Below are 16,295 nucleotides of genomic sequence, written 5' to 3'. Positions count from 1 at the left end.
ATTAGATAAGCTCAAGAGAAGTCCTTGAGAACAAAGACTGGAATTTAATTATTTCACTATGTTTCATTTTTGTCTGCTGAATTTCTTTTTTCTTCTCTCCCCTGCGCCCTTCAAAGCATCCAGTAAACTGAATTGAATAAAGATATGAGCTCCTGCATCCTTATCCAGAGCTGGAACTTAGGGAAGACATCCTGTATACATGTTTTCATGTAAATTACTGTGCACATCATCATTTTTCATTCATACGGCCCCACTAAAATTATTTGATTGGAGAGAGATCATCTGACCAGCCTATACCCCTGCCATCTCTTACATTTAAAGAGCTTAGATGGTGTGCACGTATGTGTGTGGATGAGGTGTGGGGGTGCAGGCTTGTGGCCGATGTTGGCTTTTGTTCCCGTCACTGATTTTTAAGAGATTCCATGAGAGCGTATGCTAAAATTTTCCCTTCAAGCCTTCTACATTTCACTGGCACAGGGCTCTTCCCTACCCCTGACTTACAGCAATAAAACAGCATACGGCATGTCAGCCAAGCTACCGTAACTGTCAGTGTGAGGTCATGCAAGGCACCCTCTTGCGCTCAAATGTATGATAAACTGCACCGCCTTACAGCTGACATGGATAGAGAAAATAGCTCAGCTGATAACAGTTTGTTAAGCCAATACACCTTGACTGTATGTTTGAGCCAAAATTGCCAGGAAGATTGCCCTGCTTACTTTTATACCAACCTACTTTCTTCATCCTATTTCTAGAGTTCAGCACCTGTTGTAAAGAGGGCAAGAAAACCGAGTGTTTAACGTTGCACATGTTTATGAAGTCGACGAGGTAGGCTAAGGAATGGATATGGAAGCAATATACAGTGGTGAAAGAATGAGTTTCCAAATGGGAAAGGAGTCCGTGATTTCAGGCAAAAGCAGCGATGAAGGAAGGCAGCAGAACCTAAGTGACAGATGGGGTGAAAGTTGCACCTGCACAGTACTGCCTGTGTCATCTCATTCTACACCCTTTTAAGCCGAGTTAGACAAGAACACTGATGCGGCAAGAGCTGATGTCCTTGGCAGGAGTTAAGAAACTGCTTACTGTTCCTGAACTAATATAACTACAAGAGGGGCTGCAAAATGATCCCTCTTTGCTTTGCCACACCAGCCTGCGTTGAACTTTCTGCTTCAGATCAATATCAGAGAACAGCATAGGCTGGCAGAGGCCTCAAGGCAGACTGCTTCTACAAAGAATATGGTCACACTCAGATCATTGCTAGCAACAAGGCAGTGAAAAAAAGACCTTTTAAAAATCTTTTTCCATTATACCCTGACTTACAGCACATTGTCCATATTGGGTGTGTATAAGATCTGGCCCTAATAGCTTTCCTAAAAGGAATTTAGAAACACTTACATACCATAAACGGCTTGGTGCAATATATATGGCCTTCACAAATATTTAAGAATAAATTTCAGAGGAAATACAAATGAAAATGACAGTTTATACATTTATGCTAGCAGCAGAGTCTCTCCCAAACTTATACTAAAATTAACACTGTATGAGAAACATCTTTAAAGTTACCTATTGATTTCAATTTCCTGCAGGACTTCCAACATAAATATTTTTTAATTTATCTGGCCTAAATAAGGCTACTGGCAGGTTTTCTGCCGAAGAAAATTTTTCTTTACATTTTTCTCTATTTGTTATTTTCCTTGTCATTTATGATAAGAAAAAAAAAAATTCTAAAACTTTTTCTTTGTTTTGTTCTGGAGGAGACTTATTCAGTATTTCAAGTAATTTTAAATACCTTCATTAATTTTCAAGACATGACTATATCTTTTTTTTAATGCTATTTTATCTATTTCTTTTGCCTTATGGTAATAAAACAATTTGATTAGCTTTGCTTCCTCTAGTTTCACATCAGTAGGAATATCCCAGAATAGTTTAGTCCACGAACCAGTGGAAGAAAGGAAGAGAAAAAAAAAAAATATCTCAACACATTTTCTATGCAAGGTGGCCTGGATTTTTCATTTCTGCTTTGGCTGGTATGTCCTAAAATAAATTAAACCTCTGAAATTAAGGTTTAAGCCCTGAAATTTATTTCTACCATCAAGAATCCAATACCAGTAAGGAGAATGGGTTGCAGAAACTGCCTTAAATATGTACAGAGTTCACTTCAGATGAGTATCTATGCTTTTGGATGCTTATTTGAACTGAGGCTGACCTCTGAGTATTTGGAGATATGCCTGTCACTGCTTTATAAACACAAGTATAATAATAAAAAGGCAAATTGAATCAGAGGTACAAGGCAGTAATGGCAATGAATACAAGAAGTAGGAATATGCATCAGAACCACATAAAGGATGTTTTTTAAATGGTCCAGCTACTCGTTCTGAGGAGGTATTGCTAGTGTAAGTGAAAAGCACTTATATTGTCAAAAATTGGAATGCAGCCCAGATGTGTTCATCTTGTCATTCAGAGCCTTTTCTATCAGATACCGCCATTTCCCAAACCAAAGGATAGCAAATCCATTCTTGCACATGACTTTTACACTCCAACCAGGAAGAACCACAGGAAAGTATTGAATTTGGACTTAATCTTCTTTTTCTTTGATTTGCCAGGTATGTGCTGGGTAAGTATTTGGCTATGGCATTCTTCATAAGTGATTTTTTTGAAAGAATAAAGTCTTACAGAGAATTTCCTTGTTTCATTAGTCTGATTAATTCAGTATGTAAATTAGACATTTGAAAAAATATATATATTTATATAAAAATAAATATATATGAGCTTCTTACTGAACTAAGGTACTTTTTCAGAGCAAAACCTTTCATTTTCTGACACTATAAGGAAACAAGTTTTGATGTCTGAATCACCAATGAGCTTACTGGGACTAGGTTATATCGTTACAGTTGAGGCGAAGAGAAAAGATAACATAAAATTTAAGGCTATTGTGAGAACATGCATGTTTCTTCAACTCTAATTTACCTATTACATGACATTCTCACAGGCATTGTAAATTGCCAGTCATTTTCCATCTTGTGATTTTGGGATTGAATTATGAGTTGAAGAAGGATTTTAAAAAAATAAAACAAAACACCACAAACCCAAGGTATTAGAAATCCCAATATTGCCATTTGATAGCACTTATAAACAAAGGAAATCATAAGTTTAGGATGAAATGTGTATACTGAAAACAGCATAAAGGTGACTAGAAACAGTCCAAAATAGTATATAACAAGATTTATGGAAGACAGTCACGAGGAAGTCAAAATACTGCTTAAAAAATAAAACACATTCTGTGGCAGGCAAAAAAACCCTAACAAGACGGATGTTGAAATAGAGGTCACTAGACCTGTGAACAACAGAATGTATCAAATTATAAAGTTTGTGAAGTCTACAAGAACATTCATAGGATTCATAAAGCAGAGGACAAACAAATAGTTTACCAATTCAATTTAATCCTTCAGAAAAACAATGGGCAGTACTGTAAAAACAGATTAATAGATTATAAGCATGAAAATGAAGGAGATATTTACTAATTTAAATAAGTTTGAAGTTATATTAGGAAAAAAAGCTGAGCTAATAGAAGAAAAGGATGAGATTCCAAAAGTTAGAAAGTTAAAAAAGTTAGAAAGCTGTTCTTGCAGCTTGTTCATAAAGTACATGGAAAATATCAACTTAAAAAAAAAAAAAAGTATCTAAGGGGAAAATGTTCTAATGCATTATAATCATCCCAAGTCTTCAATTTCATCAGAAGGGTACTTTTACTGCAGAGCACAGTATTATGTCAGAGACTGAGGTTATCTTCCAAGAGATAGTTTTCAGAATATAGAGTAATGTCAAGCGAATACAGGAGAGCATTTAAAGAACTCAGTGACTCTATGATTTATGCTCTTGTAAAGTTCAGAAAGCTCAGCATAAAGACTAAAAGAGAAGCTGGATAGTCTTATGGTTTAGAAATTTTTGAATATGTACAAGAACCAGTAAAATAGATACATCTGCTGATTAGTGAGGGAAAGGAGCCTGGAAACCAGAATAATTAAATATGAAACCATGGAAAATTTCTCACAACTAACAAGCGGAGAAGCCACAAGAAAAAGTTAATAACTTTCCCATCATCAGATACCAGGTAGTTTCCCTTAGAAAAAATGTGTGCATGTGTGTAAGACCTCATCTTTTTGTAGTGCCAGTTGAATTGTCTAGCACAGAAGGTATTTTCTTGTTGAATAAAACTACTTTAAGATGCCTTGAAAGATGGCACAGCCTATAGATAAGACACTTACAGGAGAAAGTAATCATTAGGATCATAGTAATCATCTTGAGACTGACACCAAACTGTACCTGTCTACTTATAAGTGTTTAAGCTCTTATTATAATCAATGCTTATTATAGGCAATAAAGTGTAGAGAGCAATTCAGTTGATCAGCAGGTTTTGGGAGAACTGAATTGCTCACTGGGTTCCACTGACTGTGCTATTCAGATCTGCGGTAAGAACTTAGGCACAAAGTACATGTGCAGGTACCTACAAGTAGACGAGACCATTTCAGTGTCCAAATCTCAAACAAAATCCCACTAGCAGACACTAGAAAAAATAAGGGATGCATAAAAGTATCACTACTATGAAAGGATGAAGGTTCCCTCAGAGATATCCAATGCACCACAGCAACAGGTATTTAGAATGAAAAGAGTAGTTTAAGGAAAAAAAAATGAGTATGCCATGGACGCTATGAAAAATGTGCTTTAGCCTCAGGGCATCTATGTGGAATAATTTGGGTTTATGCTAATTGAAACTCAGTTCAAACCATTTACTACCATTAGCAAGGATGGGGATGGAAGTACCCATGGAAGTCTGAGCCCCACTCATCATTTTGTGAGATGTTCTTCTCAGTTCTTCTACAGTGGCGGTGGTTACAGCACTGGAGGATGGGGAAAGAACGGTGACAAGATACTTAGAGGAAAGGAAATAAAGAGGGGAAGAAGAGGAAGATCAAATAGCCAAGATGCCTCATGACAGCTTTTATTGCCATTATCAAAAACCGTCTAGTAACTATTTTGGCATAGAATACAAGAGGTTATTTTTCCCAGATACATAGTACAATTGAGAATAGGGGATGGAGGAGAAAAAAGGCTGAAAGTTGTAAATGTACTGACTAGATAACCAATTAAACAAAAGTACGTGGAGCAAAGTCTGCAGCCACTTTATGTTTCATGTCAATAGTTGAAATAAATAAAATAATACCAAAATATCTGTGGCTTGGAGTGACTAAACTGCTGCTGAAGATGTGCCAATGAAATAGAATCACAAGTTAATTAAGGAGGTAGTGCCACAATGGTATTTTCTTTAGTTGCTATCATCACTTTGATAAGAAGCTCAAGTACTAGATCAGTTTTTGGTGAAAAGTCTGGCAAATCTTACGGTATTAAGAAAACTGTACTAAAAGCAATAGCTGAAAGTTATATATTGGGATTTGAAATAGAATGGAGGATTACACCTCATACTGAACTCAAGTGAACAATCATATTAAGTAACTACTTAATACTTGGATGGTGCAATTCAAAGGACAGTGTCCACATCAGTGGAGAAACAAAAATGAACCCTTCTGGAAGCTAAGAAGTAGATAACCACAACTCTTAGGTTACATGAGTAACCTTGTCTGCACACACACAGAGTACAGACAGACTACAGCAGATGGGGGAAGTCCGAATAACACCCTACCTAGTTCCACTGAAAGGGACATCAGCCTACTGAAGGCCCATCACCACAAGCCCAGAGGTGCACAGGAGCACAATGGCAGGCAGGAGCCCAAACTGGGGACTCAGAGGAAGGGACATATGATCTGGTCCTTTGCCAGAGCTGTGCCTGAACAGCCTCAGGCCCAGTGTCCAGGTGTGAAACCCATCATGATTAGAAAATTCGAGAGCACCTTTTGGACTATGTGGGGGTCACTGCCTGGGGGCATGGGTGTGGGACACATTATGGGATGCAGTTTTGCATTGCACGAAACTTATTATGGCATGTTAAGAGAGGAACCGAAGGTGGGGAAAGGGATTCAGTGGCTTAGGGAGGAACAAGTAGGGGAAAATAGAGGGTTAAGAGGATAAAAAGGGGTTGGTCACAGGTAAATAGTTTTCTGGTCAGTATGCTTGCCTGGCCACATGCTCAGCCTGGTCAGTGCAGTCTGTCCTATCCTCCTGTTAGGTTCCTTTCTAATTCTCTTCCTGGGTGAGGGATTCTGGGGGGGTGTATGTGTATGTGAGAGTGTGTGACAGTCTGTACCAGCAGCTGGAGAGGGGCTGAGGCCTCAGGGGCTCATATGCCCAGCTGCCAGAAACTGGGAAGACTGGGAAGCAGCTATCCGGGGGTAGCTGCTGGGCAGACTCTCTAAGCCCCGCTGCTGGAGGCATCCACACTGTACATACATATACATATATTGTCACGAGTGGGCCTCCATCCTGTTCAACCAGAGAGAGGAGCAGGATGACGCTGTTGGTGCTGTCTGTGTTTGTGTGAGTGCTCTGTGTGTCCGTATGTGACCTCTGTGGCTGGTTGTGTACATAAGCATATACATATATATGGATACATGTAGTGTATATGTGTGCTCTGTGTGCATATGCCTACTCTGGATACATCTTCACCCTCACTACTGGCTGGACCTGGGGACACGGAGATGCAGCTGTCTCCCCTCTCTTGGGCTTTCAGATCCAGCTCAATATATATTTTCCCCCGAACAAAAACCAAAGCAGATTATGCCTTACAATGATAGTGTTGAGGTTTTAGTTAAAAATTACACTATGTGTAAGCATAAGGCTGCTGATGTTTCATTTAGGCATAGGCATTTGATGAAAAGTAGGTTGAAAGTCTATATTTTATTAACTTTGACTGGCTTGGGAGGAAAGCTGTAGATGATAGTTTTCAGCATTTCTTACATGTGACACCAGTGATTCTGTGGCATAAACCTCATTTTACACAAAGCAGATAAACTGGGGTTGAATACACCTCATTTAATTTTATGACTCTAAAAGCTAAAGAAGCTTCCTTAGGGTCTCCAGATTACGGAGCTTTTTTAGGATGGGTGGAGTCATCCTCTCCTTCCCTCATCAATCATGGAAGTTCCAACAAAGCAGCTGATTTTTAAAGAGCTAAATTTGCAATCAATACTTCCATTAGAAGCTAGATACAGAATGAAACAGATTTGTCAATGTACTTGCACTGTAAAGGCTAAGATAGGACTCATATGCCAGGTCATCTTTCTGTGGGTGCTCTTGTCATTACTGCTGCTGGGCACAGAGTGAAGTTAATCGCCACTAAATAATCTAGTGTACAGTTTAAATAATAACCTAAAAATCCTATGAAAATAAGATGTATCTGCCTCTTTTCTTCAATAAGTGCATTCAAAAAGAAATTAAAAATACCCAACAAAACAAAATGCCCTTAATAACATGCTTTAACTTCTGGTCAGCCTTGAAGTGGTCAGGCAGTTGGACTAGATGATCATTGCAGGTCCCTTCCAACTGAAAATATTCTATTCTGAAAACCAAACCTCAAAACCAACAAGAATGCTTTTTTTCCAGGCAAATAATTTGGGCTATACTGTGTTACAGAATTTAGACTGTGCATGGACCTTCTGTAGTATTAAAGCCTGATATATAGCATCCTGGACAACCATCACAGTATTCTTTCCTAAAGGCAAGTTTCACTGTAGTATTAGTATTTGACCCTACTACTCCTTTCAGAGTGATGTCATGATTTAATGTTCTTTAGTCTGTTTACTTTCTCTTCCCCCCCAGCTTATACCAATTTATTCTCAGGTCAAAATTAGTTTTAGCTGCAGTTAGTTCTTGGTTCTAATCCTGTTCCCATCCCTCCACTTCCATTTTTTCATGGGATCATGGTCACACTTAAAGATAAGGTCAGTCTTCTTGCTCCCCATCATAACTTCCTAAACATTGTTTGTGATTCTCAGCATACAGGTAATTGTCATGACTTTTTTTTTAATCTTAATAATACATTGACATCACTATGTAATTTGGTGTAAGTGGTTCTCACTGTGTCTCAGTCGCTGAACTTGTGAAAACACATTAAAACAATTTGTTCATAGAAAATCATGGGGTAAATAAGATGCCCTTTTTAATGTCTACAAATACATCTCATTTACTTTCTTTAAGGCAAAGTTAGTATGAACACAGAAAGCAAAGCACTTCTCCCATCTCTAGTGGAGGTAAAGTATTTTGCATTGACGTTATGAAACTATACCTATTTTAAGCAAAAATAATTCTCTTACCTCATCAAATCAAAATGGAATTGCTTTTCATTTTGGTCATCTTCACAGCTTCCCCTCTCTCCCCACCCACCTTTTTCCCATAGTTCTACATGTCCCCCTTGATTTTGCTGAACAGCGCTAGACAGATTTCTGGCTCCATTGATGTTTTTCTTCATGTACAGGCTTTCAGATATAAACACTTCACTAAGAGCAAAGCTCACACAAAACATAGCTACCTGCACCTACATTGTGCCTAAAGAGGTAAATTGGAACGGACAGAGGTGAGGGCTAGTGATGAATACACCTGGGCAAATTCTTTCATCTTCTACTACAAAGTCTGTCTGCCACCATAAAATGAACAGCTGAATAACTTATATTTGATTATATAATTCCTCTCATTTCAGAAATAAAGGGTAAAAAAAGGATTTTGCATATAAAAAGGATTAAAAGTTCATTGATTTTGATTCTACTATTACTTGAAAAGAAAAATATCTGATCCTACCTCTTCACAGGCGGTCCTGAAATCCATGTGCTATCACACAGCAAGTGATATTTGTCTAAAATGAAGAGAAAGATTTCATTAGAATGAAAAAGATACTGCAAAACATAAAAGTTACCTGTCTGAGCTGAGCAACTGCACTTCTCTTTGTTAGGTCCAGTTATAGTCATTGCTTAAAAAGAGAAATGATCAAAGTTGCAACAAGATTAGGAAGCGTAAGGTGTTAGAAGTTGTTCCTGGTTCTTATAAAATACACATCCCAGTTTCATTGAATATAATCAAAGGAATGATTATGTTCCCACAACCTCCTCCCTTTCACAGGACATTCAAACTTACTTTTCTTATTACAAGTGTAAATTTCTTTTTTTTTGCTTTTTTTTTTGTTTGTTTGTTATTTCTCAAAAGTAAGAGTATACTGGAAAGTAACAGAAATTGAGACGATTAAGTGTTGCTCTTCAGAATACCCCCTCTCTTCTAAAAGACTGTTGTTTTTTCTTTTCTCCCCTAATTAAAAAACATGATGCATCAATACCTTTTGTCTCACATTTTATTAACATGCATAATCTCTCCAAGGAAGCCAGTGTCATTTAACAGTGTGTCTACTTTGCAGAAATATTTATGAGCTGAAAAAACAAATGTTAGAAAAGTCAGGAATAAGTGTGAGTGCTGGCAAAATGTCACGCCAAATCCTGTGATTATTACTTTGCCTGGCCTTTACCTAAAGTGTATTCATCCCAGTGCACACTTATGCATTCATTTATTTATGAGATAAAGCCACTGGAACAGGCTGTTATCAGAGGATAATAACAGTGTCCTGCTGCTGGTTCTGCAATAGAAATACTCATGCATCAGCCAATAACTTTTCCAGGAAACACTTCCTGGGCAAACGTCATGGTTTAACCCCAGCCAGCAACTAAGCACCGCACAGCTGCTCACTCACTCCTCCCTACCCAGGTGGGATGGGGAGGAGAACCGGGAAAAAAAGTAAAACTTGTGGGTTGAGATAAGAACAGTTTAGTAATTGAAATAAAATTAAGTATAATAATAATAACAACAACAACAACAAAAAACAACCACCACAATAATAAAAGTAGTAATAACAATAGTAATGGAAATTAATATAAAACAAAGAGAGAGACATGAAACCCAAGAAAAGACAAGTGATGCACAATGCAACTGCTCACCACCTGCTGACCAATGCCCGAGCAGCGATCCACCCCTCCCAGCTAACTCCCCCCATTTTATACACTGAGCATGATGTTTTATGGTATGGAATATCCCCTTGGCTAGTTCGGGTCAGCTGTCCTGGCTATGCTCATCCCAGCTTCTTGTGCACCTCCTCGCTGGCAAAGCATGGGAAACTGAAAGGTCCTTGACTTAGGATAAGCACCACTTAGCAACAACTAAAACATCAGTGTGTTATCAACATACTAGGAAGAAAATTATCCCAACCAAAACCAGGTGCTCACTTCCTGGGCAAAACAGTCATCTCATTTGATGGCTAGAGAAACAAAACCTGTAACAAAATCCTCTCCATCAAGCATTTTATTGCTATTCTGTATTAAATACATGCTTACAATTATTTGTATAAATATAGTACTCAAAGCTCCAACACAAAATTTGCCCCATTAGCTGAAGTTTAAAATAAAATTTAAAAACTATAGTTCACATAGTTCAAAAATTTAAGTCCTAATAATAATATAACCCCTTAATCTCTTAATTAAGCCTCTTCATTTGTTTTGCTGCCCTGGATGCAGTTTTATTAAACCCAAGCACATGCACACATACGAGGTTAATGTTCTGTATTTACTGAGCTCTGCCTGGTTCACAGCCTGTGCTCTAGACTAATTTCTAGCAGAGCTAGCCTAGGTTGGCTGGGTTACAATGCAGGAATTTAAAAGGGACCCATCATAATTCCTTCCTTATCAGTTTTACAGGTGCACCAAGATCCAATAAGGAACTATATCTGTAATTCTGCTCTCAAAGTGCTCATAAAAAACAAGGTCACTATTACAATTTTGACTTTTCTCTCTGGTGGGACAGTCAATGTGCAATGAAGTATGTTTCCTTGTAATTTTTATGAACTCTCCTTCCAGGTGCTGAGTAAGCTGAAATTGGAAAAAAGCTTTACTCACCCTAGCAAAGTATTCTGAGGACTTTTTAGCCTTCTGGAACTATAACCGTATTTATCTTTAAAATATAAACTGAAGTACTGCACAGTATTCTCCTTTCTTGGGCCCTAACTGTATCAGGTCAGTAATTCCTACTGCCGTCAAAAGTTCATTCATGCATGTTATCTTCTGCTTTATTAATAAAAGTTCTGCAAAGTTTGGGTTTGGGCAATTTTATTTCCACAGTCAATGACAATTTCTCTTTGGTTCCTTTTTAGCTACATTTTTATCTAAATCCTACCTAGTCTAGGTAACTTACACAACTGAGTATTACTCCATTTTCTTTTGTTGTTTTCATGTATTATGCACTTATTTACTTATTTCAGAAATACTTGCATTACCACACAGAAGAAGAGTCAAGAACAACTAGGCTTTGCAGCATCATAGCTGATTGTATATGCAGCTCATGATCTAAAATAACTTCTAATTCTGCTCAGATAATAATTTAGCAATCTTAGAGGTATGAAGCTTCACATGAATACCAAATTCTTTATTGAAATACCCTTTGAAACTCTTTTTAACCCCCCCCCTTTTTAAAACCCTTTTAAAACACCCAACATTTTAAACACCACTGCATTAACTCTAGTACGTTTAAAATTATTTCTGAAAGGCAGAAGCCATAGTTCTCTGTCCTACGTCTTGAGGGCTGTCATGGCAAACAAAGCCCTCAGCCTTCAGAGAGAGAGTCCTCAAACTATAAATATTGCCTCACACTACCTGTTGATACTTGACGAATCTACCTGCCAATCACCTCGGTGATATTTCCTTTTCCCCCCTACATGCTAAATTACAAATAAGTAAAATAAAATATACAACAAATACTCTCCTGACATCCATGTCCTACTGAAATAAATTGTCTGGTTCCCACAGAAAGGTTACACACAGAGTATACTCTGGGAAAGCTGCTTAGAGGCAGTTTTTCATGATCTGTGACAAGAGCTTTTACTATTAAAATATTGTCTAAAATGTAAACCTGGAACTACATAATTCTCAACACAAAACCATACTCATTGCAATGAGTGTACTTGTTTCTCAGGCATTCAACAACTCTGTTACTAATCTTTGCAATATAGCTGCCACTGCTTCTGTATCCCTCTATTTCCTACCGATTCTCATCTGCAGCTGCACACAGAAAATTTAAGCCCATTATCAATGTTCTTTTCCTGACTACCAGCAATTTTACAACACTTGATATTTTAGAAACAGCACATAGAAGGTTTCATTACAAGGTGCAGTACCTCATAAATCAGCTCAGAAATGTCATTGTTTCCAGCATTTCCACCCCAAATAAACACTCTAGATGATTAAATTACAAGAATACGTATCATGCATTATGCAGAAATTTTATGATCTTATGCTGGTAAAATGCCCCAATGATTAGTAACTGTGTCCTCCTGTAATACATGAAAAAAGGCAGAAAATATAAACCCACGTAATTTTAAAAACAAAGCATTTGTAAAATTATGAACTGTGAAACCCACTGCTGACAGATATCCCTGATCAGCCTCTGGCTAACCTCTGCAAGCCCCCTTATCTCCAAACCACAGCCACTTTCACCTTTCCAGCTCTCCTAGGAGCTTCCTTCAGTCTCACCTAGACAGCCCAATGGTTACCAGCCCACATTCCCCTTCAGCCCCAATATTTGATTTTTTTTTTTGCCCCTCCCCACCCTTCGGTTGCTTTGGGACAAACTGTGCTCCAGAAGGTGAGAAAGGAGCTGCCTGTGGCTTTGAAGGGAGGAGGTGCAGAGGAAACAGCAACAGCGCCAGGACAGAGTAGGGTTCGCCAGCACGGTGGGAGGCATGAGCAGCGTGCATTACTCAATGAGAAAGAATGGCTCCAACAGCAGTGAGGCTTCCTCTGAAAGGGCTGGGAACCACTGCAATCAAAGACAGGTAAAGAAGCAAGCTTTGAAAAGTTACTTTCCTTCCTTTCAACTTGATTTGCAATCTGCACTTCCTCCAAAAATGAGTTAACCAAACTTCCTTAGCTCATCTCTGCTGACAGATGGAAAGGAAGTAACATGACAGACAGGTTGGGAACAGAATTTGACACCCCCTTGACAGAACAAGCAGTTATTCAATACTGAAGAAACATTTACCGAGCAGTATTATGGCGACATTTGTGTTCTAAAGGGAAATCAATGGCTAAAGCATAACGGTAAAGTTGAAGGCCACGGCGGCCCTCAGAGACGAAGCTTCATTTAGGATAATGCACTGAGCACTTGAGCTATGCTCTGATCTTCTTATAATAAATCAGGTCATATTCCAGTGGTATAATAGATGTAATTTCACAAAGTACTTCCGTGACTGAATACTCCAGTATACTTAATAAAATAAGATACCAAACAAAAAGAAAATTTCACGTGCACGCAACAGTAGTAAGAGAGACTTTGTGGGAATACCACAAGCCAAATAAAATACTATTGAAGCAGTTGTAGGAAACACTTCATTCTTAAGGTTACCAGTGCAAGGTAAGAATACAGTATTGCATGCACAAATAGCAAGTTCATGGAGAAATGATGTATTATCAAATGCAATTTAATTTAGCATATGACATGACTGCAGCTTGTGTACTTATTACTTGCCGGAGATAAGCCACGAGAAATTCTTATTATCTGAGAACTGTCTGAATTGCTAACTGTGAAACAGACTAAACCCATGTGTCAAAGGCACAAATGTCAGATGTGCAACTAACTGTGATAGTAGTTCACTACTAAACTTCATGTTTGCCTTTTCAAGTCCTTCTCCTGCCTCCATTATTACCCACATCTTTTGTGCTCTGCATTTTGGAGATGTCTGAAGGAAATCACATCTGCCATTTTTGTGTGTGTTAGGAAATGAAACGTGCACATTTGTAACTCTGCAGGGGCTTTTTTTTTTTAGGAATAATTTAAAAAAAAAACAACAAACCCATCTCTATCATAAATAGGGAAAAAAGGCTTAGAAATTATCCTTACATGTAACATAGCTAGTCCTTTGTGCTTTAAGGGATAGAAAAATATTTTGGGGAAAAAAGAGGCATACTTTAAGTGCAGATTCCATGAAAGCATATTTATTCCATCCAGTTTGCCACTGGAAGAGTGGTCAGAGTTATGCAGACGGCACAGTAAATCAAAGGAGCAGCTTAGTAACCGCAGATTAATAAAACCCTATTCAGTTTCCATTTTCCAGCACACTTGAATTATATTTCATTTGACCACTGAGTTACTTATGTTCACTTTACATAATGATTTTTAATAATTTATGATAGTAACATATTGGACTCATCTGGTGAAAAATTTCTCAATGAGTTGGGAACAGATAGTCTCTAGATCCAAACACAGCCTCATACTTCCCTCACAGAGTTCAATACATGAATGGGGAATCTGCACATCCCTTGCACAGAATTACATAATTTATAATAAATAAGAAATTAAGTTGAAAGACGCTCAAAAAGCTGGAGGGCCCTGCGCTGCACATCCTTCAATCTACCTGATAGTTCAAGGACTGAGATGAACTTTGAACTGAGCAAAGCTGTGCACTTCTTTGGCAGTGAGGAAAATAATCGCCTGACAAAGCTTTTTAACAAAATGTCCAGCTCTTAGCAGAGCTATGCTTCAAAAGAATTGAAGTTGGCAATTAGTAGCTAACAAGGTTTTTAATGTTTAATTCATTTTACCTTGGTTAAAACAAGAATATTTACCTGCCAGTCAAAATTTATCATTTTACTTGCAAGCATTTGTAATCAGAAAGCTCAATTAAGGATTCACTGTATAAACATCAATTTTTTCAAGAATCAGTGAGCCACAAGGCAGTATTAAAGGAATGAATGTATCTTGGACTCCTGTTTGTTTATCCAGTACTGTTTGCACTAATAATTATCTAGTGCCCCCATAACAAACACCCACAAAATGACTTAGCGAGTAACCCAGTCTGTTCTGGCTTGGCAAAAGCAAACTGATGGAAATGGCAAAATAAAAAAACCCAAGACAACACGTAATCTTTCAGAGGGAAAAAAGCAGTATTACAGGAGAATCATCTGAAAATGGTGAGGTTAAATACCAATGGGCTGCTACTGCATACCTTTATATGAAATGCTCTATGGAAAACTGGAACAGGAAAGTTTGGCTTTGGGTTAAAGTCTGGAATGTTGCTAGAAAAAAAACCCTGTGTCTGATCTCTTGCTTTTCCAATGGTACCTTTCGGTGATTCACTAGAAGTGTCTGAATATAATTACGTACTTAATTTCAAAGAGAGAGAGTGCAGATATCAGAGTCCAAGCAGGGACTAAATGTCTCCTTATTCTTAACTGCTCTGGGGGCTGCATGAACGGTTTCATGATTTAGACCATTTCTCAGTTTTGCCTAAATAACAGTGCCTTGTATCAAAGACAAACAGAAGTTCTCCTCTGACTATCTGGCACTGCAGTCTCATTTTTCTCATCATTAGCTCTCAACGCAGAATTTCCTTACAAAAAAGATACTGGGATTTCTCTGCCAAGGCAATTGTTTCCCAGTTAAATATAAATTTCATGCTTCTGGCATTATGCCTACTGCTAATAGTTTGGAATGTGACTTCCCACATCATATTGCATCTTTTGATTTCACTTAAGTTAAAAAAAAAAAAAAAAAAAAAGCAATGTACCAATCTCCTAAAGGAGGTAATGAAATACATTAATGGATATAAACACTCAGGAGATTTTGATTTGCAAGGTTCTTGGGAATTGCTTGGATACCTAAGTAAGTTAAAGACAGGAATGCTTCCACTTCTTCAAATACTGAGCATGCTTTTTCAAATTAACAAGCAGGTAAGATAATACTTAATGACAAGGTCACAGTTTAATGTAAGTTTTCTCTTTCCTTTACCCTCAGTTTAGGACATTTATTCAAAAGTTAATATAATAAAACACACATTTAGTCCTGTGAGGTCCAGAGAAACTAGACTTCAGAATCATGTGGTAATAACTAAATTTATATATATATTTAAACAATCATAAAAGTTTCTAAAATTTTCCTATGTGAGCAAAACAAGTTGGATTGATGCAAACTAAGATAAATGAATTCACAAATAGGGAAGTGCAAAAAATCAGTATGGCCACAAGTTGAAATAAGTGTACAAAATATTTTTGAGTTTTATATATCTACAGACCAAGGTCGTAAAATATTCTTAGTGAAATTGTTTGGGCTAAATATATTTCTTTAGAAACTGGAGTCTGTTTTCACAAAACTCAGTCACAAAATCCCCACTAATCCTAGCTCTGCCATTTTAGTTTCAGACTAAAAAACCATGAATGCAATATCAGCACATAATTTATATTTCCTCACTGATAACATGACTACCTCCCCATTTCTGTAGACAAGTGTAGCCCTATCAACTTAAAAATATTGTTTAAAATTAACTGCTG

The 16,295-nt window shown here is 37.6% G+C and overlaps 1 protein-coding gene across 3 annotated transcripts in view; it reads right to left on the bottom strand.

Moving 5' to 3' along the window:
• SNTG1 (syntrophin gamma 1) overlaps positions 1-16,295 on the bottom strand; it is a 354,767-nt gene that overhangs the window by 164,941 nt on the left and 173,531 nt on the right. For all 3 annotated transcript variants that reach the window (XM_049817320.1, XM_049817330.1, XM_049817340.1), the window contains exon 2: positions 8,743-8,797. In XM_049817320.1, the coding sequence (XP_049673277.1) occupies positions 8,743-8,769 (27 nt within the window). In that variant the 5' untranslated portion in view covers positions 8,770-8,797. The remainder of the gene's footprint in view (positions 1-8,742; positions 8,798-16,295) is intronic.

This window comes from Accipiter gentilis, chromosome 2 (genome assembly GCF_929443795.1).
Source record: "Accipiter gentilis chromosome 2, bAccGen1.1, whole genome shotgun sequence".
Lineage (NCBI taxonomy): Eukaryota > Metazoa > Chordata > Aves > Accipitriformes > Accipitridae > Astur > Astur gentilis.
The sequence above is the reverse complement of the archived record's forward strand: the minus strand, read 5'-3'. Positions and strand labels throughout refer to the sequence as shown.